At 43.1% G+C, this 25,592-nt stretch overlaps 2 protein-coding genes across 6 annotated transcripts; both read left to right on the forward strand.

Moving 5' to 3' along the window:
• Positions 1-757: 757 nt before the first annotated feature.
• On the forward strand, positions 758-9,633 carry LOC132959356 (indian hedgehog B protein-like). The gene is made up of 3 exons (XM_061032283.1): positions 758-1,841; positions 5,404-5,665; positions 8,673-9,633. The coding sequence occupies exons 1-3, from the start codon at positions 1,542-1,544 to the stop codon at positions 9,350-9,352; spliced, it is 1,242 nt and encodes a 413-aa protein (XP_060888266.1). The 5' UTR covers positions 758-1,541; the 3' UTR covers positions 9,353-9,633.
• A 972-nt stretch (positions 9,634-10,605) lies between these two features.
• On the forward strand, positions 10,606-24,810 carry bin1b (bridging integrator 1b). 5 transcript variants are annotated; one of them, XM_061032284.1, is made up of 16 exons: positions 10,606-11,068; positions 17,256-17,336; positions 17,467-17,521; positions 17,652-17,746; positions 17,962-17,997; positions 18,325-18,420; positions 18,506-18,613; positions 18,979-19,071; positions 19,392-19,477; positions 19,569-19,644; positions 19,727-19,782; positions 19,882-19,926; positions 20,511-20,553; positions 22,967-23,020; positions 23,152-23,253; positions 23,483-24,810. In XM_061032284.1, exons 1-16 carry the CDS (start codon positions 10,988-10,990, stop codon positions 23,582-23,584), a joined length of 1,209 nt encoding a protein of 402 aa, XP_060888267.1. In that variant the 5' UTR covers positions 10,606-10,987; the 3' UTR covers positions 23,585-24,810. The 5 variants fall into 5 exon arrangements, with proteins under 5 accessions (XP_060888267.1, XP_060888271.1, XP_060888268.1 ...); XM_061032288.1 differs by lacking the exons at positions 17,962-17,997; positions 18,979-19,071 and adding an exon at positions 20,912-21,082 and having other exon boundaries at positions 10,612-11,068; XM_061032285.1 differs by lacking the exon at positions 17,962-17,997 and having other exon boundaries at positions 10,619-11,068.
• Positions 24,811-25,592: the final 782 nt, after the last annotated feature.

The raw sequence follows: 25,592 nt of genomic DNA on the forward strand, positions 1-25,592 counted from the left end.
AAGTCGTTTCTTTCCTCCTGATCTCAGACACACGGAGGGGGAAGAATGAGCGGACGGCCGGTCGATAAAGCAGCCGCTCGGCTCTTTCAGAGGTCGGTGAGATGTTGACTCAAGGTGTTGCAGCATCTGGGGAATGCTATTGAAGTTTAGGTTGGAAAGTCTCTGTTTGCCTGCAGGATTTCAAGAGTTTCTGTGTGACAAACGTTTCTGAACGATGGCGTCACGCTTACTGGAAGCGCAGGAGACGTATCAGAGTCTTTCCTGAAAAAGAGTCGGCATAAAACAGTGAATCATTTTTCCTTGAAAGAGATTCTCAGGTGCCTCTGTTGATCATTATTTCTTCTTTTCATAAATAACCCAGATCCTACCCTTACACCTGCAGAGATTTCTGTTTTTATTTGTCTGCTTTAACTCTGTGAATGTTCTCAGTTAAAGTCATTCAACTCTGGTTTGTTCTCTGCTGGATTGTTAAAGGGACTTGTAGGAAACTGTGGGAAGTGTTGACCTTAAGATGAGTGTGTGGGTGATTCTCAACATTTAACTAAATCTGAACCTTCACAGTCTCACTCTTCTATTTTCATGTTGGGGTCCAGGGCTGTGTAGGAGTGTTTTCCTGGAGGTCTTGGTCAGATTGAGGGCCAGCCTAACGTCACTAAAAGGCGCCTGCAGGGTGACAAAGCTGTGCTCAGGAGTTTGTTAGTTCCTCAACCACAGCTCAGACTGTTATGTCATTCAGTAACGAGTTTAAATCATCCAGAGGAGGGTGAGAAAGTTTCGAAGCACAGGTCTGAGCGCGCGCACCTGCACCACTGCTCACGCGTCTTAAATTGGAGACCAGGGTCCAAAGGACAGGAGTGGGCGCGCGCCTCTCCGGTCAGTCTCGTGGCTCGGTGTTTGTCTGTCCTCTTGGCTGACAATAAACAGATGAAGGCGGCCGCGGGGCCTGTGCCACCTCGAGGGGAGGAGAGGACGGCGCTGAGGGCAGGTCCAGCAGGGCGCGGTCTCCTTCTTCTCCCGCGGCACCTCATCTGTGCTGTAGTAGGATCTCTTCCATTTCCACTGCTGCCAGCAGCCCTGCGCCACAGGGACGCATTGAGAACAAACCCGAGAGGCAGAAACCGCTGCGGGGACACCCTTTGACCGCCGCGGCCAACAGGAGCAGCCAGACTCCGCAACGCGCGCCTCCGTGTCTGTCTGAAGGCCTTTTCTCACAGCTCCGACACTGAGGGGCAGCTTTGAACCTGCCTGCCAAGATAAACTCACCTCGCCTATTTATGCCCCTGCCTCCGCGTGCACTCGGGACAGGAGGGTGTCAGCAGCGCAGAGGACAGGTTCACGTCTCTCCAGCTCTTCTCCAGCGGCGCACAGGACACTTTTACGCGCCGGGAATGGCCACTTTTTGGGACTCTGGAATGAGTCCTGCGCCTTTACCGCCACTCTAAAATTGTCAAGGGGGACCCACGCGGGGGACACGTCAAGAAATATACAGCGGTGACATTTTGGCCACCCGCCGCGGGGATACATACCGGCCCCTGGGCGGAATGCTGCTCCAGACGCTGGTGACGTGCCTCGCCGGGTGCGCCTTCATCCTCTCGCCGGTCAGTGAAGGCTGCGGGCCGGGTAGAGGCTACGGCAAGAGACGATCACCGAGAAAGCTCGCGCCCCTCGCCTACAAACAGTTCAGCCCCAACGTGGCCGAGAAGACTTTAGGAGCCAGCGGGAGGTACGAAGGGAAAATAACCCGGAACTCTGAGCGCTTCAAGGATCTCACCCCCAACTACAACCCCGACATCATCTTCAAGGATGAGGAGAACACAGGTGCAGACCGCATGATGACTCAGGTAACCCTCCCGGCTGCCGCAGTGTCTGTTTTTAATAGCTGGAGCTGCTTTTTTAAGAGGTATTTCAGTAGATCGCCAAGTGCACTTTGCCCAGTCTTCAAACGCGTGGACGCTGTTATCTTTTTCCGCATTTCTTGTTGACTCAAGGCTCGTCAGTGCAAAAAAAAGATCAGTAATAAAAAAACGAATAGAGTTTAACTGACACATTTTTGTATGGTTTTAATTACACTCACCATCAATATGTATAATATAGGCTTTTGGTGATTTTCAACAGGAAACAAGCATCATATTTACCAGAGATGTTGACCCTGTCACCACGTTTCAACCCCTGCTGTCTCACTGGAGATAATTTTAGCTTCTCTCAGTAAATCTTCACGTTTCCCTCTTTTTCTCAAACCAAAACAGTTTCAATGAAGACCTTTCTTGCACTGCAGCTCTTTGGAGAGATGATTACTGAATCTGTTTGCACAGCTCATTCTTGTGTCGATTGTAGAAGCCCTGCAGCTGTTGACACAGTGGAGTTCGTTTCTGGATTGTGTAGGTGAGCAGTTTGAATCAGAGCTCTCCTCTTCTTCTCCACATGAACTTTCAGAGGTTCACTGTGGGCAGCTCGTGCGTAAAAGAGGGCAACCCCGTCTAAAAATGTCTGGAAAAGCGGTCGCTCTTAATTAAAACACTATGTCCTCTGTTTTACATCATGTTTTTGGTGGAAAAACAGCCAAAAGTCGTATTTGGTTAAAGCCAGGGTCAAGCGTGTACTCATGTTTACCGTTTTCGTTTTTAGCCCGACTGGCCAGAGTTAACAGTCGCCTTTTGGACTGTCAGAAATCTTTACGACACCGTCATTGATGTGGCCCCGGGTGGAATTTATTTGACTCCCAATTTCCCCAGGAATAAAGTATTTATATCTGGCTCTGGTGACCGCGGGCTTCCTCCCTGAGCGGCAGTCTTATGTCCACAGACCCACGTGGGGAATGAAAGCGCGTACTGCAGTCTGGAGCTGTCACCTCGCTGCGCGCGCTGCAAGAAATAACCGCTGGAGCGAGTCACTGCAGCTGGGTTTAAACGAACAAAATGTGCCATATAAAAGTGTTCAAATGCAAAAGATGAATTAAGCAAACAGGGAGTGCAAGTGTTTCATCTGTCTTTGGTGCAACTCGACCTGATCCCAGAGTTTAAATTTCCAAAACTCTGAACTCTGCTTTGCTAAAGTGCTCATGATGGATAGGCCGGATCTTTGTAACATAGCAATAAGTAAGGTCTTTTACCTGCTTTCTGTAACATAACAATGAGTAAGGTCTTTTTACCTGCTCTTTTGTAATGTTAACAGACAAAGAGTAAGGTATTTTACCTGCTTTTTGTAAAGTGTCTCGAGATAACACTTGTTATGAGTTGACGCTATACAAATAAAAATTGATTGATTGATTGATTTGATTGGAAAGGTTTTGATCGTTTTTCACAAGATGATGTCTGGAAAATAACTCAATTAAATGCACAGTTTTGTACAAGAAGAACACGATCAAATCAGCCCACTTCAACGTTAACAATCAAAGAAATGTTCATTCATCTTTTCGGGGTGAAACTCCATCAGGAGCTCTTTTTGCAGCGTGCAGCCCGAGCCACTGACCTGCACACAATTTATGGGCTCCCGGCCGCAGCAGACAGCCTCCTGTTTGTCTTTAACTATTCCGTGTTACTTTTTTTGTTTGTTTTCGCAGCACACATGTGCAGAAATAGCCCACTTCACTTGTGTTGAAGCCTTAATTATGCACATTTCTTTCGCCTCTTTATTTTTTATTCGCTTTTTCCTGGGCGCTCCGTGCCGCATACAGACGCGTCTGTTCAGGGGCGAAACCACACTGTAAAAAGTGTCACTCTCCAGATTTAATTTGGCCTTTTTGGGTTGCTTTATTTTCCCTTCCAAAGTAAACGGGAAGAAATGCAAGATCATTTTCACTCTTTTACAATCAGTTTTTACGTATTACTTGCGTGGACGTAAATGTTTATCCAAGAAGGCACAAAACGCGCCAAAACTGTTCTTTGGTTTCAGAGCATCCTCAGAAATAATTTTTTTAATCGACAGAAAACGTTTTGCTCTTCGCAGATGATCTGGGGAAGCGCGACATTGAGAGACCACAGGAGACTGAACTGTTCTGAGGACTTTTTTTGCAGCGTAAAGGTGTGCATAGGCGCATGTTGTCAGCCTGCGCGTCCAATGTTTGTGCAGCCAGCGGTTTAGTGCTCAAACCGCCGCTACAGAAACCCCCGTCGATCCGTATACCTTGAAAGGAAAACCAACAAAATGTATCGTCTGATTTATGGAGTCCAGCTCGTAGCTGTGACCGCAGAGAGAAAACATTAGATGTTAAAATTCACAGTGAACACTGTGAAAAGGCATCTGTGGCCACCGCGCCACGAGCTATTCTTATCACAGCCAACATGGAAAAGTACGTTTATAGCGTTTAATCCCACTTTTCACTCCTGATAGACTGAGATTCATGAAACGCTGCATCACTGAGACGCTTTCAGGGGCTGCTGGGAAATGGCAAGACGTCCTGCAGACCTGCAGCCATGATTTAATGAGACTTTAGTGACTGTTGATTTACTTTATTTGTCCAGTCAGTCAAGTGGAATAAAACCAACAATCCTAATTGAAGCATTTATGGAGTGTAAGAGACTCATATTTTGACCTTAAATTGAGCAGAAAATGGAATTCGACCAGATGAGAGCTTCTATTTAAAGTCAGACGGTTAAAAGAGAAAGCCAAAATGCATCATTCCTCAAAGTTTCATTTAAGTCAAGCCAGTAGACTGGGGGCGACATTGGATCAAAGTAAGCTAAATGGATAGATTTATTCGCATTGACCATTTCATGAATGGAATAAGTATACACAGGCTCCTGGTTTCTGAAGTAAATTCATTGTGGAAGTGTCTTAAACCTGCATTCATGCTCTACTGGTGGCAAAATGAATACCAATCGTGCAAAAACCTTTAAAGAAGGCGAGCCTATTTATTCCCTCAGTAAGAAATGTCCTAATGAGTTTAAGGTCTCAATCTCTAGTTCCAAGTCTTCTTTAATACAGCATGATTTTCATTTAGAGTCAAAGAGACCACAGAGAGGGGAGGAGTTAAGGCGGGGCTATCTGTGATTGACGAGACGCTATACTAAGGCGATCTAAGTTGTATCATCCTGTGTGCTCAATGAGGCCTTCAGTGGACCCTCTCACCTTCTGTTTGCTCACCCTGACCAGACTCCAGGTTTAGAGGGATGCTGAGGACCCTGTCACCCAACCTCACAGTCCCCCCTCACCGCCTCACTCCTCCATCCTTCCCTGACATAGCCCGCTTCACTCACCACAGAGAGCAAACATCATGCTTGCATCCACAGACAAGGGACTTCTTCATGTTCTCTGATTGGTTAAGAATGAGGGAGTGGAAGATCAGAGGATTTTAGGAGCTGTGACATAACGAAGCAAAGTTTTAGAAACATAAGTGTAACAGTCAAAAAATAACTTTGATTCTAAAATGTGGATGCAAAAAAGTAAATCTGTGTTTGTTTGCAGCGCTGCAAAGACAAGCTGAACTCTCTGGCCATCTCAGTGATGAACCTGTGGCCCGGGGTCCGGCTGCGGGTCACAGAGGGCTGGGACGAGGACGGCCATCACTCCGAGGAGTCGCTGCACTACGAGGGCCGGGCGGTGGACATCACCACCTCGGACAGAGACAGGAACAAGTACGCCATGCTGGCCCGCCTGGCGGTGGAGGCCGGGTTTGACTGGGTCTACTACGAGTCCAAAGCCCACATCCACTGCAGCGTCAAGTCAGGTGAGAGAGGACGGAGCGGAGAGAGATGATGTTTGTTTTTTAAAAGTAGACTACCTGTAGACGTTCTGTTCTGCAGGTAAAGATGAAGGCACCAGGATGCATCAACCTGACTAGTTCAGCAACCTGTAGTCAGAAAAGAGCTAAAGATTTGGACACCTTGACTCAGCTTTCATGTATTACTAATCTTACTGCCAGCAATCATAAGAAGAAGCTTTGCAAGATCAAACTAAATTTTAGGTATCATTCCCTCAGCTCTACAAACAACACGTCGATACAACATTCAGCAGGAAATCTAGAACGTGAACGTTAAATTAACAATCAGAGAACGCTGAATTCATTTTGTGAACGTTCACAAACTGACGTCTGCTTTAGACATGGACTGCTGCTGCTTCCTTTTTCTTTCTAACATTTGTTTAACCTCCTTTGTTCCTGATCACTAACGGTCTTCTTGTCTGCTGACTCTTATTAATTGACCATTTTCTTCTTCTGTCTCAGCTGCCACTCACCCCATGTTTCCCGTGGTTATAGGTTTACATCACGTTTTACATTTTTGCATTTGAAAGCTGTTTTTGCAGACTCGTCTGTACTTGATACAACAGATTATTTTAGAAGAGGAAAATGCATTTAGCAGGGCAATCAAACCCAGGAGATCTACATGATGTACATGATATAGCTTAACTAGTTTCAAAGATGGAAGCACAAGCTGTAGATTAGCAAGGCTCAGTTATCTTGAGTTTGCAGACTTGACCTGAAGTTTTACAGAACAATACGTTAACCAGAGTATTTAATACTTTAAAGAAAAAAGGCACAAAGTGGAAGAAGGGATTTTTTGAATTTGGGAAACAAGCTAATGTCTGAATCAAAGAGGGAGTGTCAGCGTCTCACATGTGCAGCTCTGCTCGGCTTATCATAAAACTCTCCTGTTTGAACCTTTAGTGCAAAAGAAAAGGTCTGCTTTCTTGACATAAAGTCAAAGGTGCTCAATAACAACTGAAGGTGAGACATAAGCTAAAGCTCCAAATGTGCATCTGATCGCAGAGCTTTAAAAACTGTTACCTGGATGCTCACAGTTCAAATGTTTAGATTCAGGGTTCATTTTGGATGAATTCTGCAGCAGAGTGTTTTAGTTCCTTATTCAGATTGTGAAGCATTTTGTAATGATTTTGCCGTCTTTTTAATGGCAACATCAGCTTAGGATCATGGGTATTGTAGTTTTAAAAACATCTGCAGGATAGAAAAGTAAGAAAAACATGCTTGTAGCTTCTTGCCTTGTATTGAAAGAAATCAGAAAGTCATTCAGTGTGACATGTTTCTTTGCTGTACGGATTAAATTACTCCTCAATTACGACTTTTCTCACAGTCAGATGGGATAGTTTGGTATTGAATGCACATAAATACTAAGAGGAATTTGCCTTCCCTTCTCTCTGTTTTAAATCAGAAGCTGTGGTCTGCAGACGCTTCTCAGAATAGCACATATTCACACTGAGGTTCAACATATTCAGCATAGTGTGTTTTCAATGTGCAGCTAGCATGAAAAGTAACACACATGTGCCAACCCAAAATGAACACACAGATGTGCAGAAACTCACACACCCTTGTGAAAAGGGATCAGAATTTAAACACCCACTTTAAACATTTTACACTGAGTGGTAACTGAGATTTTCCTTTTCTTTTTCCCCCTCTTTCCTTCTCTTTTATTCTACCTTTCCCTCCTTTTTCCTCTCTCCTTCCCTCCCAGATCGGGTTGCGAGGGCCCAGTCCTTGACTTGATCAGAAGGGCAACCAATCAAGTTGGTATTTTTTTTTTCATGTGTTTGATTTCTCCTTTTGTTTTCGCATCAAAAAGTACTCTAAAGGAAAATGAAATTGTTCCCTGGGTAAGATAAATCTGTCCAGCCGAGGAAAGACGAAACAAAATCCCCAGAAATAGTTTCAAAGAGCTGTTACACTTGAACAGGTTAGTCTGTAATCAGCCAGAGAAATGGCCACTAGGGGGCATCAAAGCAGCAGGATCCTGTAGGTCAGGGGTCATCAACTATAAGGGCTGTCTTTCTTGACAGATCCTTCAAACAGTCAACTAACATAATTTAGCTTGTAAGTGAATGTAACTGTTACACCTGCAGGGCTCTGTGAATAAACAGGTACAGATGACTTCATAAAATAATCCCCATTGACCTTTAATCAAACAGAGACTACTGTTTCTTTACTAAACAATCAAACTTTTAAATCATACAATAGGATATCACGTTGATGCATTTATAAATAAACACTTAAATATGTTTTTGGCTTCTTGGAAATGTTTTAAAATGAATCTTTTTGACACCACTGCTTTGACACTAATCATCATATCGTCAGGCCAGTCTGCGTCTTTAAACGTTTTGAAACGCCCTGGAGTTGACCCGCAATCATGTGACCCTCTGTGTTTGTCAGATGATTAACCTGCTGGCTGATTTTCCTGCTCCGCTCCTTCCTCCTTCAGGTGACTTATCTTATCACCTGGCCTTGGCTTTTCTTACCCTCCCCAAATATTTATCCTCAGATAGACTTGAGACGCTCCTCAGGTGTCACTTTCAAGTGCACAACGCTTTGTCTCTAGCACACACACACACACACACACACACACACACACACACACACACACACACACACACACACACACACACACACTGTTTGTTTTTGTACTCTTATGTTGAGTGAGGATAAAACAAAGTCAATATTTGGCTGAAGGGATTGAAAAGATTTATTTTGTGCTTTACCTCTTTTTGTGTTGAACTCATTCCTCATTTCATTATTAGCATTTTAAGTTAGCAAAGACTTACTGGGGTCAAAATGTGATGGCAACCAATCAGAAATAACCTCCTACATCAGCATAGACCTCTAAAAGTAAACCGTCTGAATAAGGAATCGTGCAAAATTAGAAAAAAAGAGTTAAACAAAAAGTTAAAAATTTAGATTTCTTAAGGTTAATTCAAAAATCTTAATTTAAAATCTCTCTCTCTCTCTACAGATCATTCAGTGGCGGCGAAGTCTGGAGGTTGTTTCCCCGGCGAGGCCTCGGTCACATTGGAGGGCGGCGGTCACAAGTCCATGAGCGACCTGCGCCCCGGTGAGCGAGTCCTGGTCCTGGCAGGCGGAGGGGGAGAGCTGGCATTCAGTGAAGTCCTGACCTTCCTGGACCGGGACCCCGGGACCTGGAAGCTCTTCTACACCCTGCAGACAGCAGCCGGCGCCCGCCTCTCACTCACCGCCGCCCACCTGCTGTACGTGACAGAGGGTAACTGCTCAGAGGGGGCGGAGCCAGCCCGAGGAGCACTCAGGACAGTGTATGCCAGCGACGCCCGGCCGGGACAGTGCGTGCTGTTGTCTGAGGGTGAAGTGGGACAGGGGCGTCTGTCTCAGATTACCCGGGTCAGCGTGAGGGGGGGCAGGGGGGCTTTTGCACCGCTGACCCAGCAGGGGACACTGGTGGTGGACGGGGTGGTGGCGTCCTGCTACGCCGTGCTGGATCAGCACCCTCTCGCTCACTGGGCCTTCTCCCCGCTCCGCCTGGTCCACAGCTGGACTGGATCCAGCGGGAGCCACAAGGACGGGGTCCACTGGTACGCTCGGATTTTACACTGGCTGGGCGGGAAGCTGCTGGGCTCAGGACGCCTTCACCCGCTGGGCGTTGCTCAGGGCGACAGGTGAGGGCGGGAAACGGGTAACACAGAAGGAAACTCTTATTTAAACAAAACCTGGACCCTCGTTTTATACCTGGGTCGACTCCAAACCGCAGCCTGCAGAGCTGCATGTGCAGGACCACGATGGACTTCCTGCAGACACTTTAAGGTTCCTGCTGAGGCATGATGGGAGTTTTTTTCTGCAGGACAAACAGGGGAGAAGAAGAAGCTGTGAACAGACACGGACGCATCCTCACAAAACTCAAACACAGACTGAAAATATGAGAGCACTCCGAGGCAGAAAGACTCAAAAATATGTGAACATTTCACAAACTTTCAGAGACACGTGTATCTATGAAACAATAATCCCTTAAGAGTTCCTTAATTCAGCATGAAAACTTCAATTCACCATTAGATTACACTTTATGACACTATCAGGTTATGATTATGGCCCCCAAAAGTCTGAAACATCTTAGGGGTAAAGAAATAAAAGTGTTCAGGATTTTTACTCAGTATTCAGATATTTGATCAGAAAGCTTTAATGGCTTTTTTTTCGGTAGAAGAAACCTTATGCCATGCAGAAAGCCAATTAAAGATCCCTAACGATGACACAATACATCAATTGACTTATTAATTTCCATTTTAGTCTGTGCTAAACCTTTTAGGAACCTGAATCCTGAGTAGGAATCCCTTTAAATGTCACTTATATGCATCCAAAAGGGACCAACCTGTACTGCTGTACTGGAATAAGCTGATAAAATCAAGCTAATGGGTGAGGTAGTGGAGTATTAAGGTAAAATTTAAGGGATCTAGTTTCATAGTGAAGTCCAAAGGGATGCTGAGGTCTTTGTTGTAAGAGCTGTAACAGAGATTTTAGAAGAAATGATAGAGTGTATTTAAGTGTTGTTTGTTTACAGAAATCCATTCGTTTTTATTGTGGGAGAAGAGATATTAAAAAAAAGATTTATTTTTTAAATTAAATTATATAGAAACCAGTTGTTTGTTGTGTCATTTGTTGTAATCCCTGGTGCTGAAGGAGTGGATGACCTACTGACACGTGAACGCACCTTTACTGACATCTACCGGCTTCCTGTTCGAGCCACACTATGCTGTGTGTGTGTGTGTGTGTGTGTGTGTGGGGGGGGGGGGGGGTCCACAGGGAATAGGGACTGATTTAGCCCTCACAACATTTAACTGGAAAGCGCTCTGTGCGCATAAATAAATCCGTGCGTAAAGACTGCAGCACACCAGTTGCATGAATGCAACAGATGTCGGCTAATAATAACAACCTGCTGCGCCTTTAAGAGGCTAACTGAGGAGGAAACCTAATATCTCTCCACATCCAGCTCAAGTCTTCATCAATTAACTGTGAGAGCGACGATATCCGAACAGTCCCCCTGCTCTCTGTACCAAACTCCACCTGCTTTTTTACTGTTTTCATTTGTGTGCTTGATTGTTTAGCCACACATTACCCGGATTAAATTACGCATTGCACCTTTAAGAAGCTGTCACCGGGATTAGAGTTACGCGCAGTGAGCCAGGTCTCCCCCCGGAGGGGTTTTACGCACTGCTGAAGGGTCTCCTTCATCGACATTTCTCCCTCTGTCCTCCTCTTCTTCTTCGCTGGTCCTGACACCGCCGGGGAGCCTCCACGCCGCGCGACATGGCCGAGCCAGGGAAAGGGGTCACCGCCGGGAAACTGGCCATCAACGTCCAGAAGAGGCTGACCAGAGCGCAGGAGAAGGTAAACTTTTCCCTCAGCTGATCAAAGGCTCACATGGCAGCGGGACACTCTGTCCTCCTGTCCCTGTGAAACCAGATCCTTCAACTTTTTGGCTTCAAACTCTTCTCATTGGGGCGATAAAAACCGTATTTAAAGGTGTGAATCAGAGGATTGTTCCATATCAGGGAACTTCAAGGGAGTCTGAGGGGTTAAGGAACCCTTATCTGAACTTCAAATGTGGGGTCACCCTCTGTGACATTTAACACAACTGACATGTGCCCCTTGTATGTTATATGTATTAAATCTGTCTCATTAATGAGATTTTAAAGGATAATTCTGATCAAGTGTAACCTCAAACTGGGGTCAACCTGTTAACATTGAACTTAAAAAGCAACCTGACTTTTCTCTTTAAATGAAGACAGCTAAAGAGAATATTTCTAAATACTTGATGTCCACTTTAAAGTGAATAACTTCTGAGTTTCAAATCCTGAGATTATCTGCAGTCATTCACACAGATCTTTGGTGTTTTAAGGGACGATTAAGGATTTTTAAATTCTTGTTGCTTAGTGTTTACATGTTTAACCTGCACACTGCTGAAGTTTCCGTTAGCAGGAGACTTCAACAAGCTGCAGGTAACAGACATGTTAAACTGAGATCAGTTATGGTACAACTTTTATCAGTTGTGTGTAAAACCTTTTGCACGATATTACAAGAAGAAAATTATTTCAGTTCATGTAATTCATCGAGTTAAAGCCAAAGTCTTGCTGGATTAGGTCTTTTAAAGTTTTTACCTGGCTACAAATAATACACTAACTACTTTGAAACTCCAAACATTACAAAGATAAGAAGCAGAAATAAGAAACTTAAATCTGTGATAAATTGTCTAAAATATTAGAAATCATTCAGCTGAACTTCAGGAGCAGCATCGACTGTTCCTTCACATTTAATATTAGACGTTTATCTGCAAACTGAGCATTAACTACTCTGTCAAATACTACAACTTGTATTGAATACTGGTCGATAGGAGGAGCTCTTAAAGTGACAGAATGAAACCTGATCAACAGTCTGTGTTCAGTGTGCTGTCTGTGAGTTATTATTGTCCGTCCTAATCACTCCTGTTGCTTAAGCCTGCTGAGGTTTTACCCTCTAATCACCTCAGTAACACACCAGCAGTGCTGTCAGTCAGTCACACACTTATTCTTCTCAGTTTGTTTAACTTTATGTGATCCGTAGTTTCTGCTCTTTGTGTTTTTATCTAAAGCCTTTCAATAAGACAAACTGTGACCTCTTCTTCCTCCACACTCTAAAGTCAGGATCTGCTCCTCAAAGCAGCTGCACGTTTAACTGCTCCTCATTTTAAAGACATGCTTGTCTGGGATTCAATACATTTTCTAACAAACCCCAATGAGCTTTGTTTGAAGGGATTAGTTTGCAACATGGGATTGGGAGCAATTTGCGCTTAATTGAGCTTAATTGTCACACTGCAGAAGTGTTCTGTTACAAGTAAAAGTGCAATCACATGTATAAAGTACAAAACTGTTTGCATCTGAAAACACTAAGCTACCAAAAGTATAGATACTGACTGTGCAGAATTCCCCCTGTTTCCAGTCATCGTGCTAAGCTAAGCAAAGCTAACTACACCTTGACTCCAGCTCTATGTAACACACATAGTCTACTCCATAGTTGCGGTGTCCTCCTGCTGTCATTTCTCCGTTTAGACCCAATAGATCATTTCAGCAGCTCTGAATGAACTTTAAATAGAAGCTGCTGAATGACACAGCATCCGTCCCCCCCACGATCCTCCTGTTCTAATGTGAGAGCTTCTTTAGCTGCAGGTTCGTCTTCAATATAGAGAAAATCTGCAGAACTTCACGGTGCAGAGAAGGAATCTTCATGTTGTTATGAATAACAGAAAGCTTCCTTCTCTGCACCAGAATGATGTTTTTAACCTTAACAATATAAAAGAGATTAAACACATTGATGCTTCAGTCATTAGAATCCAATCAATGAATACAACACTACATATTTAAACACGTTCACCACAAAGAGACAACCAGTATTTAGGCTTGAATTAAAACCTTTCTTTCTGCTTTTCAGTTTCTAAAATAGAATCATAAATCCAATCCTGTGTTTTTCAGATTGGGCATCAAATAACTTTCTCTGCAGCACATGAACAATATTTAAATGTTTTGGAGCCAAAAGGAAAACACAGAGAGTTAGAATTTTGCGTTTTCAGTCCGCAGGTCTAGGAACTGTTGGAAACCTCCCCCCTTTTTTTTAAATAGATTTCACACCACAGGAGCTTTGGTTTTTGGGGTCCAAACAGTTCTGGGGACTTTCTGAAGAGGACCTTCCACTTGGGAGTTCCCTGAGAACGTCACATCATGGGGACTTTTTTCAATCTGCTTTCGCACCCCCATGGTTCCTACTCTGAAGCAGGAGCTACAAAGCTTCCTCTAAACGGGGTTCTAGAAACGATAATAGTTCTTAGTTCCTGTGGTGCAGAATAAATAACAGAGGGTGAGGGTTCCTGCTGTCTGAAAACACCTCATGTTAGTTCCTAATACCCCATTTAGAGGAAACTTTGTAGCTCCTGCTTCAGAGTAGGAACCACGGCGGTGTGAATGCAGACAGAAATAAAGTCCCCGTGATGTGACGTTCTCAGGGAATCCCCGAGTGGATGGTTCCTCTTCAAAAATTCCCCAGAATTGTTTGGTCTGAAATTGATTGTCCTGTTTGGTCATGATTGTCGAGACGAGATGAAAATGCTCCCTGTGATGAACTTTCTTGTCTTAGCAAAGATTTTAGCGACCGGGTTGAACTGTGACCTAAAAACATAAGAAACAGGAGAAAAATCAGCTTTCAGAAAGTAAAAAACAAACCTTGATTGTAACGTTAAAGGTGTCTGACAGAGTTTGAGATGAGACTGAGCTCGGGGTTGGAGCTCTGGGAGTAAAGAGGAAGGTCAGAGTATCATCTTCCCTCTGAAGGCCGGCCGAGGTGGAGGAGGGGAGCGTCGGCTTCAGCTGTCTGCTGGCACGCCGCCCTCCACCCGCCACCTCATCCTGCTCGCTTTATGTTTGCCTCTCCTGTGTGTCTCCTGTCCTGAGAGGGAGCAGGAAGAGGCTGATGAAGACTTGTGTTAACTTAGGAGTAACTTGTCTATAGTTGATCTCTGCTGAAGATCCTGCAAGTTCAGGTGGACACAGAGACTTTTCCACTGTGACAGATGCACCTGTGCTGGATTCTACCTGCTGAGTTTAATCTATATTTTCACAGATATGCACAAACTGAACTACATCGTATAACTTTAACTTTATGTTTGAATCTGGTTCAGACCAGCTCACAGGATCACTCAGACCTTCTCCTGGAAATCATCGTATTCATCATAGTGATGTAATGTCACCCGCTCATGTTGAACTGGTCAGCTGTGCTGCAGAGCATGCTGGGAAAATTCCCCTCAGTGGAATCCGGATGAGTGTGGTGACGAAGGAGGGGGGGGAGGAGGTACCCTTTAGGGAGCAGCAGGAGACCCGGTGTGGTGCTAGGAGTCAAAGAGGCAGGACCCCATGACACTGACCCCCCCCCCATACACCTAGTACATACTTCCCCTCTCCCTCCAAACATGAAGTGATACATTACCTGCAGAAACTCTCCTGCAAACTGCCCCAAAGTAACAAAAAGTAGTTTATTTTGCACTTATTGACCCGTTTTTATTTTTAAATATAATGTGAGGTTGAAATCCTGCAAACATTACTTTAAAAAACTAACATATAATTAATGAAATATCAGTAAACCTGATGACAGACAACAGCACATGGAGCAATAATCAAACACATAAAGTTAAAACTAATGGACCAAAAGCACAACTAGACTTAAAAACTATCATAATGACATCACATAAAATGCATTTTAAAAAGAAAGATCCCCTCGAAGGACCCTTGTGTTCACTGGTTAAGTGTTGTTAGTTTTATCCTAAACATAGAAACGTTTATCTAAAGAAAAAGCAGCTTTAATTTGTACCTACAATCATCTCATTTTATGCAGATATTATGCATCACACCTGAGTTTAAAATATATCTTTGGAGAGTGAATAAATATAAAATATTTTCTTCAAACTAACTTTTTAAACCGTTAGATGTTTGTGTGCTGCTCTGAAATGTTAGATCAAAGGATATTAGCTATGTGTATTTTTTATGACGACTTAAATACAGTTTAAGTCAGATAAGTCAGAATAAGGAAACATTAAAGTTAAAGCACACTTTTCAATAACTCTCTATGAACAGTAATGTGAATCCAAACTTCACAAACCTCGAAGTTGCTCTGCTTGGCCTGCACACCTGTCCCTCACCTCCCTCCCTCCTAGGACTCCCAGCATGCCTCACTGATGTGGGCAGGGCTCAAAAGAGTGTGTGTGTGTGTGTGTGTGTGTGTGTGTGTGTGTGTGTGTAGGGGAGTGTGTATCTATCAATAACTCTTGTGGGCCTTCTCCTCGTCTCTTTTAATACCACACAAACCTCCTGTGTGTGTGTAACAGGGGTATTTTGGGGGATGAAATTGAACACCGACGGCTTGGAGAGATGTCAGTGAACACACACACACACACACACACACACACACACACACACACACACACACACACACACACACACACAGAGAAATACCCACATAATTATGCATTTAAGTTTTTCCCAATCTGAGTTTACAGTAAACTCGTTTTCTTTCCCCACATTAACACATTCATGAGTGCAGCATGGTAACATGATCTTTCCAGACTTTACGAGAATCCCCTGAATGCATCATGAGACATTTGAGTGCGGCACAATGAGCCGCACACACTGAGGGCTGTAAAAGATACACCAGGTGTGTCGTCCAGATATAGATCTGGATTTTAATAGAACAAATGTTCAATGATGTAGACTTCAGAAATGGATTTGAATAGTCCACCTCAACATGAATAATAATGACGGTGACAGATACTTAATTAATCAAACAAAAAGTGTGTGATTCATGCCTTTATTTAGAGACAGGACAGTGGATAGAGTCAGAAATGAGAGAGATAGAGAGAGAGGAATGACATGCAGGAAAGGAGCCACTGGTCGGATTTGAACCGTTACTGTATATAACAGTAACATTAATACAAAGGGCAGTTACATTTCATGTTATTAAGGTTGTTTAAAATGTTGCAATCAGTTTCTTCTTCTCTGCAGGTAGCTTCCTGTTGCATCCTTTGAACTTTAGTTTGCATAAATGTCATGGATATATGTCTCATATTTTTCTCTTGAGCATCACTTAGGCTGGAATAGAAAATGTAATAAACGCAGTTCTGCATGTAATCAGTGTACCCCTGTATTCTTTCAGCTTCTTGCATTTACTCAGTTATTTCTTTTATACCCCCCCCCCCCCCCCCCCCCCCCATTCTGTCCGTCCAGGTGTATCACAGGTACCTCTAACTGCAGGATATTAAATGATCGACTCTAACTTGCAGTATTTCCCCTGAGAGCTATAAACAGATTCTGATACACTGTGGTTATTAAAACAGGATCTGAGGTGTGTGTGTGGATTCTCAGTGAGCAGGTGTGTGTGTGTGTGTGTGTGTGTGGGTGTGTGTGTGTGTGTGTGTGTGTGTGTGTGTGTGTGTGTGTGTGTGTGTGTTGCAGCTTTGGGGAAGTCCCGTTGTCATGTAGCCCGTGGTTTGTGTATCTGTCACGGGATTACGGCGGCAGGTGGTGCTGATGGTGTCGGAGCTCTCGGTAGATCAGATTAGCTGTGACCTTGTGCAACTAACAACAAAACAAACGTCCTCTTTCGTCTAAACACTGAAGAAACGACGCGAGCAGATCGAAAATATTCAGACACTCAAAGTTTCATGTGAATCTGAAGACAGAAACGATGAAAAAACCTGATTAAAAAAAAAAATGTTCAAAACTACTCGATATATGAATCATTTGTTATTCCATGTTGTTTTGTCTGGTACTACATGGACTAAATGATCAATCTTGATGTTCACACACACACACACACACACACACACACAGCTGGTGTGGCCGCAGACATAGTGGAGACACATGGCTTTGACAGGCAGCTTGAAATAGACAGAAACATGCCTCCACTTTTAGATCTGAATAGAGCACCATGAATGAATACAGGCACAGATCAATATGTTGATTCATTGACGGATAATTCACACCCGTCGTCTCCTCTGCAGGTGTTGCAGAAGCTCGGGAAAGCGGATGAGACCCGGGACACTGTGTTTGAGGAGATGGTGGCAAACTTCAACAAGCAGATGGTCAGAATCGTTTTTTTTTGTTTTTAACATCCTCATGAATCTGTTTTTCATGTTCAGAGAACAGTGAAGAGTTCCTGCCTGTTTTATTTATTGTCCTGTTAGTTCAAACCCGCTGTGTTGTCTCTCTCAGACTGAAGGCACCAAACTGCAGAAGGACCTGAAATCTTACCTGGTGGCAGTGAAAAGTGAGTTTTTCAGTAACCTGAGGTACAGCAGCCCCTGCAGTAGTTGAATGCAGAACACAAAGGTGCTCTACAGAGAGGCATGCATTCAAATGTTATTCTCTAAAGTTATGACATGTTTGTCTGCTTTCAGCGATGCACGAGGCATCTCGGCGGCTGCAGGACTGTCTGGCCGACATGTACGAGCCTGAATGGTTTGGAAAGGAGGAGATGGACGCGATGGCAGAGGTGAGACCAGCACACCGCTCGCTGACGTACAAAAATGACGACTCTGCGAATGTTCGTTGTCACTTCTCCTTCTGACAAATGTTCTTACTTTCTGCTTCCACCTGCATCAGAGACTCTTTAGTCAGTACTAACAAGAATTCTTTCCCCCCTCTTTCTCTGCCTGCTAACACTCTGTCTTCTTCCTAACTGCATGCGTCTCTTCTTCCGTCCTGAAGGAGATGATAGAGAAGGAGATGGACAATAACTTAGAGGTAAAACGAGACAGAATCCAGCGTTTCCCACAGATCAGTGTCAGGCTCACGTAACCTAGCACAAAAAAACCGCATCATCATATCAGCTACACCAGAGGGAATACATGTTGACATTTTTAGAAAGAAAGTTTTACATCTGGTGTGGATGGTTCCCAGTTTGGTTCTGTGGGGCTAACACTGGTTGAGCTCTGAAGCAGAGGATGTAGTGTTTGGTTTTTAGATCTGAACTAACAGCAGTATATAGAAAACAAATCTGCAGCAGTAGTGATACAGAGTGTTTTCATTTCAGTGCAACACATTTAAGATATTGTTCTGTTTGTGTTTCAGGACTCAGACACTCTATGGTTGGATTACCACCAGAGCCTCGCCGACAAATCTGTGGCCTGCATGGACACATACCTGACCCAGTTTCCTGATATCAAGGTGTGTTTCTGGTTCTACCGCTGACAGAGGAAGTCGAGAGGAAACACAACAACATTATTTTTTTCTGTGATGTCCTGTGCTGCAGGCTCGTATAGCAAAGCGGGACAGGAAGATGGTGGATTTCGACAGTGCCCGGCATCACTTTAGCTCCTTACAGAAAGGAAAGAAGAAGGACGAAGCCAAGATCGCCAAGGTAACCACCTGTGTGTGTGTGTGTGTGTGTGTGTGTGTGTGTGTATGTGTGTGTGTGCACAGTTATTTAGCTTGCTTAACTACTGTTTGAGAATGTTTTGCTGCTCGTGCAAACATTAAGGATTGATTTTTGTTTTAAAGCGGTGTAAGTCGTTTGTGGAATGACTTTAATGTTTTAACTTATTGATAACTGATATTAATGTTCGTTAAAACTGATCGCTTCCATGTTTAACAAATGCTTATTAACATGTTTGCGTTTGTCTTGAATTGTTCTTGTTCTTGTTTGCTTTTCTTCTTTCTCTCTCTCTCTCTCCCTCCTCCTCCTCCTCCTCCTCTTCCTCTCTCCTGCATGCTGTGTGCGGTTAGCCAGCAGCCCTGTTGGAGATGGCGGCTCCCAGCTGGGCTCAGGGTTTGATATCAGCCCACCAGGTGGCTCAGACTAACCTCTCCTTCAACCAGGTGAAACTCTGGTTCATCAATGACTCCTCCCCTCCTCACCTCCAACCTGTGATCTGATCCACAATCCAAACCTCTGATTTTTTTGTATAAATGTGTCACAGCTATTTGACAGAATCCCCCTTTAATTTACTTCTCATCTGCAGTTGTCTTTTGAATGCTTGCAGCATTCTCATGTCTGTAGTTATGAAACCCTGCTTGTGTTTGTTTGCATGAACGAGTGCTCATTAAAAACTGTAATTAAAGAGTTTATATTGCGTGCAGATATATCATAAATCTGTTTGTATATCTGTGTGTGTGTGTGTTTGTGTGTGCGTGTGCAGGCTGAGGAGGAGCTGGGCCGAGCTCAGAGGATTTTTGAGGAGCTGAACGTTGAGTTACAAGACGAGCTTCCATCACTGTGGGACAAGTGAGACACTTTATTTTTCTACAAATCTTGAATGACGACTGAGTCCAAATGTTTAAAAATGTTGCGTTTGTGTTGTCTGTGGTGTGCGCAGTCGTGTTGGCGTCTATGTTAACACATTCCAGAGTCTGGCAGGTAATCAGGAGAAGTTCCACAGAGAGATGGGAAAGGTGAGATGGTGACATCATGATAAGTGATCAGCTGATGTATTGATCAGTCAGAGATGTTGATCTGCTCCCTGTGTCTCCTCAGCTCAGCCAAAACCTGAACGACATCATGACCAAACTGGAAGAGCAGCGGCAGTTCAAGTGAGTGGCCTTCATTTAGGATTTTATACAGGACTAAGATTTTATAACATCATGTAGAACAAACGAGAGTAATGTCCCTCACATCGCCCCCTACTGCAGAAAAGATGGTACTGCAGCAGAAAAGACAGGAGATGATGCCAAGAGGTAAAAATCTGCTGCATGCAAAATCTTTGCTTCTTTTTTTGAATCTCGAAATGAGTGCATTGTTTGTTTGTTTTCCAAAAAGTGAGTTCAAACTGCAGGAGATCGTACAGAAAATAATGAGGTCATAAAACAACCTGAAAAGGCAATATTGTTTCTCTTTCATGAGCGGGCTTATGTTAAATAAATAAAAAATATTCAAATAGCCTTAATGATCAATCTTTTTTTACTAACTGGGACGAAGAAAAAGTAACACTTGTGATTAAAGTAATAGTGTGATTGAGAACGTTGTATTGTTTTGAGAGAATAACAGTGTTTTCATATGTCTTTGTTTTAATCTGACAGAAATATCCACTTCGTGCATGTTCTGCTCTGAATGTCAGCTTTGTTTGACCTCTTGCACGTTATTTCAAAGTGTTTTGTCGCCCTCTTGTGGAGGAAGCACAGAACTACATGTGCAATAAGTTTGAATCCGCAAATCTCTTTCCTCTTTTCTTCCCTACTTCTTCTCTGACCCTGCCACATATTTATTCCTATTTTCACACTCATACCTGATCTCTCTTTGTTTTTGTTTTTTCTTCTCTCAGTGAGGAAGCCAACCACAGCGAGTCAGCCAGCTCAGCACCGAAGGTAAAAACAATCAGAAACAAACTGTCTACATGAATGTATAAACTGTATTTTTCCTTATTTTTTGTTCATTGATTTAAAATACGACAAAGATATTTAAGAGTTTATCAAGGTGAAGAGGAGCTTCTTGCACAATATCTTCATCGAACAAAGAACCCAAAAGAAGACGAGATCAAAAAACTTGGTTGTTGCACAAACTTATTTTGATATGGTTAAAAACATATGATCAATGCGTTTAAGTCTTCCACCATTTAACCAAATAAGATCATGTTGTGTAGACTAATCTCTTCTGCATCCTCCTGCATGCTGGCCTGCATGTTTGATTTTTTTTGCTTGACGTTTAACCCCGCTGGTGGTGAAGAGGCCCGGTCCTCCTCCTCGTCGGCCTCCGCCTAGACTCACGCCGTCCCCGGACCAGAGACAGCGGCATGCCGAGCAGTTCGAGGACGAGGATGAGGCAGTGGCAGAGGCCGAGGCCGAGCCCACAGTGCCTGATGCTAACACAGACTGCACTTCCACAACGACACAGCAGGTCAGACTGGAGATCCTTCTGTGTGACTGTAAAAACCTGCAGTGCGTCAAAAATACAAGATACAATAAATCAAGTTCTGTTTGGTGAGCTGGGATATTCCTAGAACGCCCACTGTGCTGAATGTCGACAGCAATATTTTCCCGGATAGTAAACCCTCCTAACCTGAGTGTATGGATGCATGTGTGGATGTATGTGTGTGTGTGTGTGTGTGTGAGGCAGAGTGAGCCCTGGTCAGGGTTGAACCTGCTGGATTGGGATGTGGAGGTTTTACAGCCCATCACAGGTCAAGCTCCCAAGGTGGGTGGTGGGTTTGAAAAGCTGTGTTTACACACAAAACCCTCAAATCAATTATACGTTTTTATTCCATTCATTATATTTTTATTCCAGCTCAAAAGAGTTTTCCTCCTGAGTGGAGAACATCTTTCAAAACTCTTGAATCTTCACATTGAAGACACACTTTTCAATTTTAAACCTGAACAGTTTCACAGCTGAAATGTTCATGGAATAAAATGGTTTCGCATATCGGATGGGTGGAAGAATTTAAACTTAAAACTGCATGTAATCACACACAAACCTTTTAATGAGTGCATTCTGTGAGGAAATAACCCTCCAGTTTTGTTCACTGTCACTTAAACAAATCCACTGCATGGCTTTCTTCATGAGTGCCCGTTCAGCCTCGCTTTGCATGTGAGTGTTTGTTCTACTTTTCATTAATAATGTGTGTGTTAATGGACAAAGTACCGGTATATATTCAAGGACGCTTGCTGGCACAGGAGTGACAGCCACACTTTACATTTGAAGCCTAAAGATGCATCTTTCTGTTTCTCTTTTTGGTGTTGTGTCTTTTTGAAATTAGATAATCGATTAGTGCATGAAAAGAAACTTAATCTGCAACAGTCTAAATATTGCTTAAGATGTATTTCAAGCGAATCTGCAAACCTTCTCTGAGTCTGAAAGAATTCCATTACATACATTAAACTTATATCGTATAATTCAGATTTAAAGACGTCTTCTTGCACACTTTCATCTTCCGTATTGTCTTGTTTTTTAATGCCTCACTGAAGGCGCCATCATGGGACTCATGGGTAAGCTCAGCTCCAGAGAAAAGTTTTTCTCTTTTTTCTAATGTCATCATCATCATGAAACTAGATATGTGCTGTTGTTAGTTTGCCTACGGAGAGAATCTACCACATCTACTCTTCTTTCTACATTTTTACATATTTATGGACTTTGATGGTGGGATAACTCTCCAACTGAATCCTTCTTTTTACCCAACCACCTTCCTCTCACATCACCTGGGCTTTGACCTTTATTATCCTTGTAAATCCTTCTGACCCAACAACTCCTCTGGCATCAACCTCCTCTCCTCCTCCTACCTGCCTTCCAAACCCGTCACAATACTCCTTAAATCCTGACCATTAGCAAGAACAGACCCCCACAGATCAGGATGATCCCCAACCCCAAGAGGAGGCCCAGGGTGGCTGGGAGTACGATGAAGGCAACACGCAGAGCTACGCACAGCCGAGCTGGGACGATGCAGAAACAGCTCAGGGTCAAGAGAGCTGGAACGACGATGGAGGATTCGCTGCTCAGTCGTACACAGATCCCAAGTGGGACGATGATGGAGCCCAAGTGGGACAGGGTGGCTGGGGCGATGATGGAGAGGTACGGGTGGGGTCTGCAGGATAGGGATGCAGGTGGGACCTCGGTTGGATCTTGAAAACATCACTAGTTAAAAAAACCTTGGATTCTCAGTGCAGGCCCAAACTTTCTTTCATTTCTTACTTTTTCTGTACTCTTACTTCCCAACTTTCTTTAGTACATCTTAACAACAACATAAACCATTTCTTTGAGTTCCTTTATAACGATTTATTTTTGATGCAGAGTGCGGTGACCAATGGCTCAGAAGGCGACCTTCCTCCGGGTTTCGTCTGCAAGGTAAGAAAACTTAGTGCCTTAAAATAATTTAGTTCTTAATAATAAAGTTATGTTTTTATCGAATACATGTTACTGGGTCACACACAGTCCATATTCAATCAAAACTTCACATTTGTTTGTGTTTTCTTCAGGTGAAAGCGATACATGATTACGCCGCCACAGACGGTGATGAGCTGGAGCTGAAGATGGGAGATGCTGTGCTCGTTTTGGCCTTTGACAACCCTGATGAACAGGTCACTACTAATGCTTTTTTTCACAGTTACTCTTTTCATGTGGTTGTAATCAAAAGATATAAAACGTTTGCATAACTGAACCAGGCAGCAGTAGAGCAGAAACTCCTGTGTCCATATGTTTTTGTTTGGTCTAAATATAAACCCTTGTGTTTTATTTTAATCACTATTGCATTGTTTGAAATTTGAAGATTCTAGCAATAAACTCAATTTGTATTCTGTCTTTCTGCAGGACGATGGCTGGCTGCTGGGGGTAAAGGAGTCTCACTGGGTTCAGAGCAAAGATATTTCAGCCAAAGGCGTTTTCCCTGAAAACTTTACCCAGAAGGTTTGAGGTTGAGGCCACATAAAGATTTTGACCCCATGTTGTTCCCAGAACTCCTCAGATATCTCTAACGGGAAAAGACTTGGTTGTTACTAAATGTCTACACACCAGAAAGCATCGGTGCATGATTGGAAATGTGCACTAAACATTTCACTGATACCAAAAGGTTTTACGCAGTTAAAAACGGTGCCAGTTATTATAAACACGTTTATGTTCAGCAAATTAAAAGGGCTTAGAGGAGAGGGAATGTTTTACAAAATCATCACCTTGTGGAAATATTGCAGTCATCTCAAAGTTTTAGTCAAATCTCCCACAATAAAGCAAACGTATTGATTGTTTTGTTTTGACTTCTTATTCCTGCATTATTTCTTTATTTGCTGAACTCAAAAGAAACATAAAACATGAGTCATGATGTACTGTATGAATGTCAAACTATGTTATGTTTTGTTTTGTGAAGGACTTTTGAACAATTATGAGAACTGTCAGCAGTTTCTTGCATGAAGCATTTGATTGTATTGTCATTTCGGTCTTTAAGGTGGCTCTGGGTGTCTGAAATGTACAGGTGTCCGAGAATAGAGTCTTGTGGAACTCCAGCGATATAAACAGTGTGCAGGCGACGCCTTGCATTGTCATCAAATCATCACAGTTTCTTTTCATGTAGGATCATCAGAGGGAACAGTAGATTTTCATTTATTTCATTGGCTATTATGAGGATGTGTGACTTCAGTTGTCAAATGCACATATGGTTTATTTTGACTTTTAATTCATCTTTTCGTTGGTGAATGAAATGCAAATTCTCACTCTGGAACTTAGTTGCAGATTTTCTTTCTTCACACTAGATTATATTTCCTCCTTCCCTACACAGGATACATGTTATTTAACTCTTTTTAAAATGTGTTTATGAATTTAAATCTGGTTCCCTGTGCACTTGAGGAGGGGACAGTCTTGACTCTGAATCTTTTTTCTTCTCACCAGAAAACACCTCATCACTGCTGTAAGACACTTTGTCGATGGTAGAAAACTTACAAGAGACTGAAGCATTCAGAACTTTAGTTCAAAACGATGAACCTGTTGTCCAAAGTAACTCAAACCAGGCCTCCTGCAGTAGCTAACGAAACCCACGCAGAGCTCATTTTTACATTGTGTGGAATGAATGAGGGAGGAAAAGGTCAGAGTGGTAACTACTGCACCGTCTGATGGATTAAATCAATCATTAAAGATGAATGAAATAACAAGTGCCTTGTCAAAGTGATATATGTGTCTCACCTTTTACTCTGTTCTGGATCTGCTGTGATGTCTTCTTTTATGGTTATCACACTTTTAAACTCAATTATTAACATCCTGTCTTTAAGAGAGTATGGAGCATTGAAAACTACACCAAACAAGCACTTAAAAATAGTTACAGCCCAATTCGAAATTTGTAATTTCTTAACCAGGCCAGGCTGATAAACCACAGATCAGACCTTGGGCGTTCTTGTCCTGTTAATCTACTTTCCCGCTGACTTTCCCAGCAACAGCAATGTGACCTTCAGTGTTTCTATAACAACAGGACAGCCAAGCATGTGGAAAGACAACAGAGCAGCCCAGCCAGGCATCGTGGGGTGGGGGGGGGATTCCTCTACCCCAACAGCAGATCAAACTGCAGTGAGGAGGCAAGACTGGAGGTCCGATCATTCAGAATAATTAAATGTATGCTTGATTAAGCATTTCATCTTTTGCACAAGTGTATTAATTATTTTACATGCCTTTAAAATGCATTTAATTAAAAAGTTAAAAAATCCAGTTTTCAGCTATGAGAAGGATTGCTCCAGCTTTTGTTTAATTCTGCACACAAATATTTTGTGGTTTCACTCCTTGACAGAGTCTAGATCTCTATGGAGACATCAGACCCCCTACAGAGCTTTGCGTTCATTAATCTCGGTGTTCTCCACAAATACTCAAACACTGCCCTGTTTGCTGTGTCTAAATTGAGTCCTGAGTGCCTGCTCTATGTGTGGGTCGGAGTTATACATTACCC

The sequence above is a fragment of the Labrus mixtus genome, chromosome 24 (assembly GCF_963584025.1).
Source record: "Labrus mixtus chromosome 24, fLabMix1.1, whole genome shotgun sequence".
In the NCBI taxonomy this organism is placed as follows: domain Eukaryota; kingdom Metazoa; phylum Chordata; class Actinopteri; order Labriformes; family Labridae; genus Labrus; species Labrus mixtus.

Excerpts from the sequence above, each read along its gene's own strand:
- LOC132959356 (XM_061032283.1), top strand. The coding sequence starts at position 1,542 with ATGCTGCTCCAGACGCTGGTGACGTGCCTCGCCGGGTGCGCCTTCATC. Across the intron at positions 1,842-5,403 it reads CAGACCGCATGATGACTCAG|CGCTGCAAAGACAAGCTGAA; the intron begins GTAACCCTCCCG and ends GTTTGTTTGCAG. Across the intron at positions 5,666-8,672 it reads CCACTGCAGCGTCAAGTCAG|ATCATTCAGTGGCGGCGAAG; the intron begins GTGAGAGAGGAC and ends CTCTCTCTACAG.
- bin1b (XM_061032288.1), top strand. The coding sequence starts at position 10,988 with ATGGCCGAGCCAGGGAAAGGGGTCACCGCCGGGAAACTGGCCATCAAC. Across the intron at positions 19,645-19,726 it reads TCCACAGAGAGATGGGAAAG|CTCAGCCAAAACCTGAACGA; the intron begins GTGAGATGGTGA and ends GTGTCTCCTCAG. Across the intron at positions 19,927-20,510 it reads ACAGGAGATGATGCCAAGAG|TGAGGAAGCCAACCACAGCG; the intron begins GTAAAAATCTGC and ends TTCTTCTCTCAG.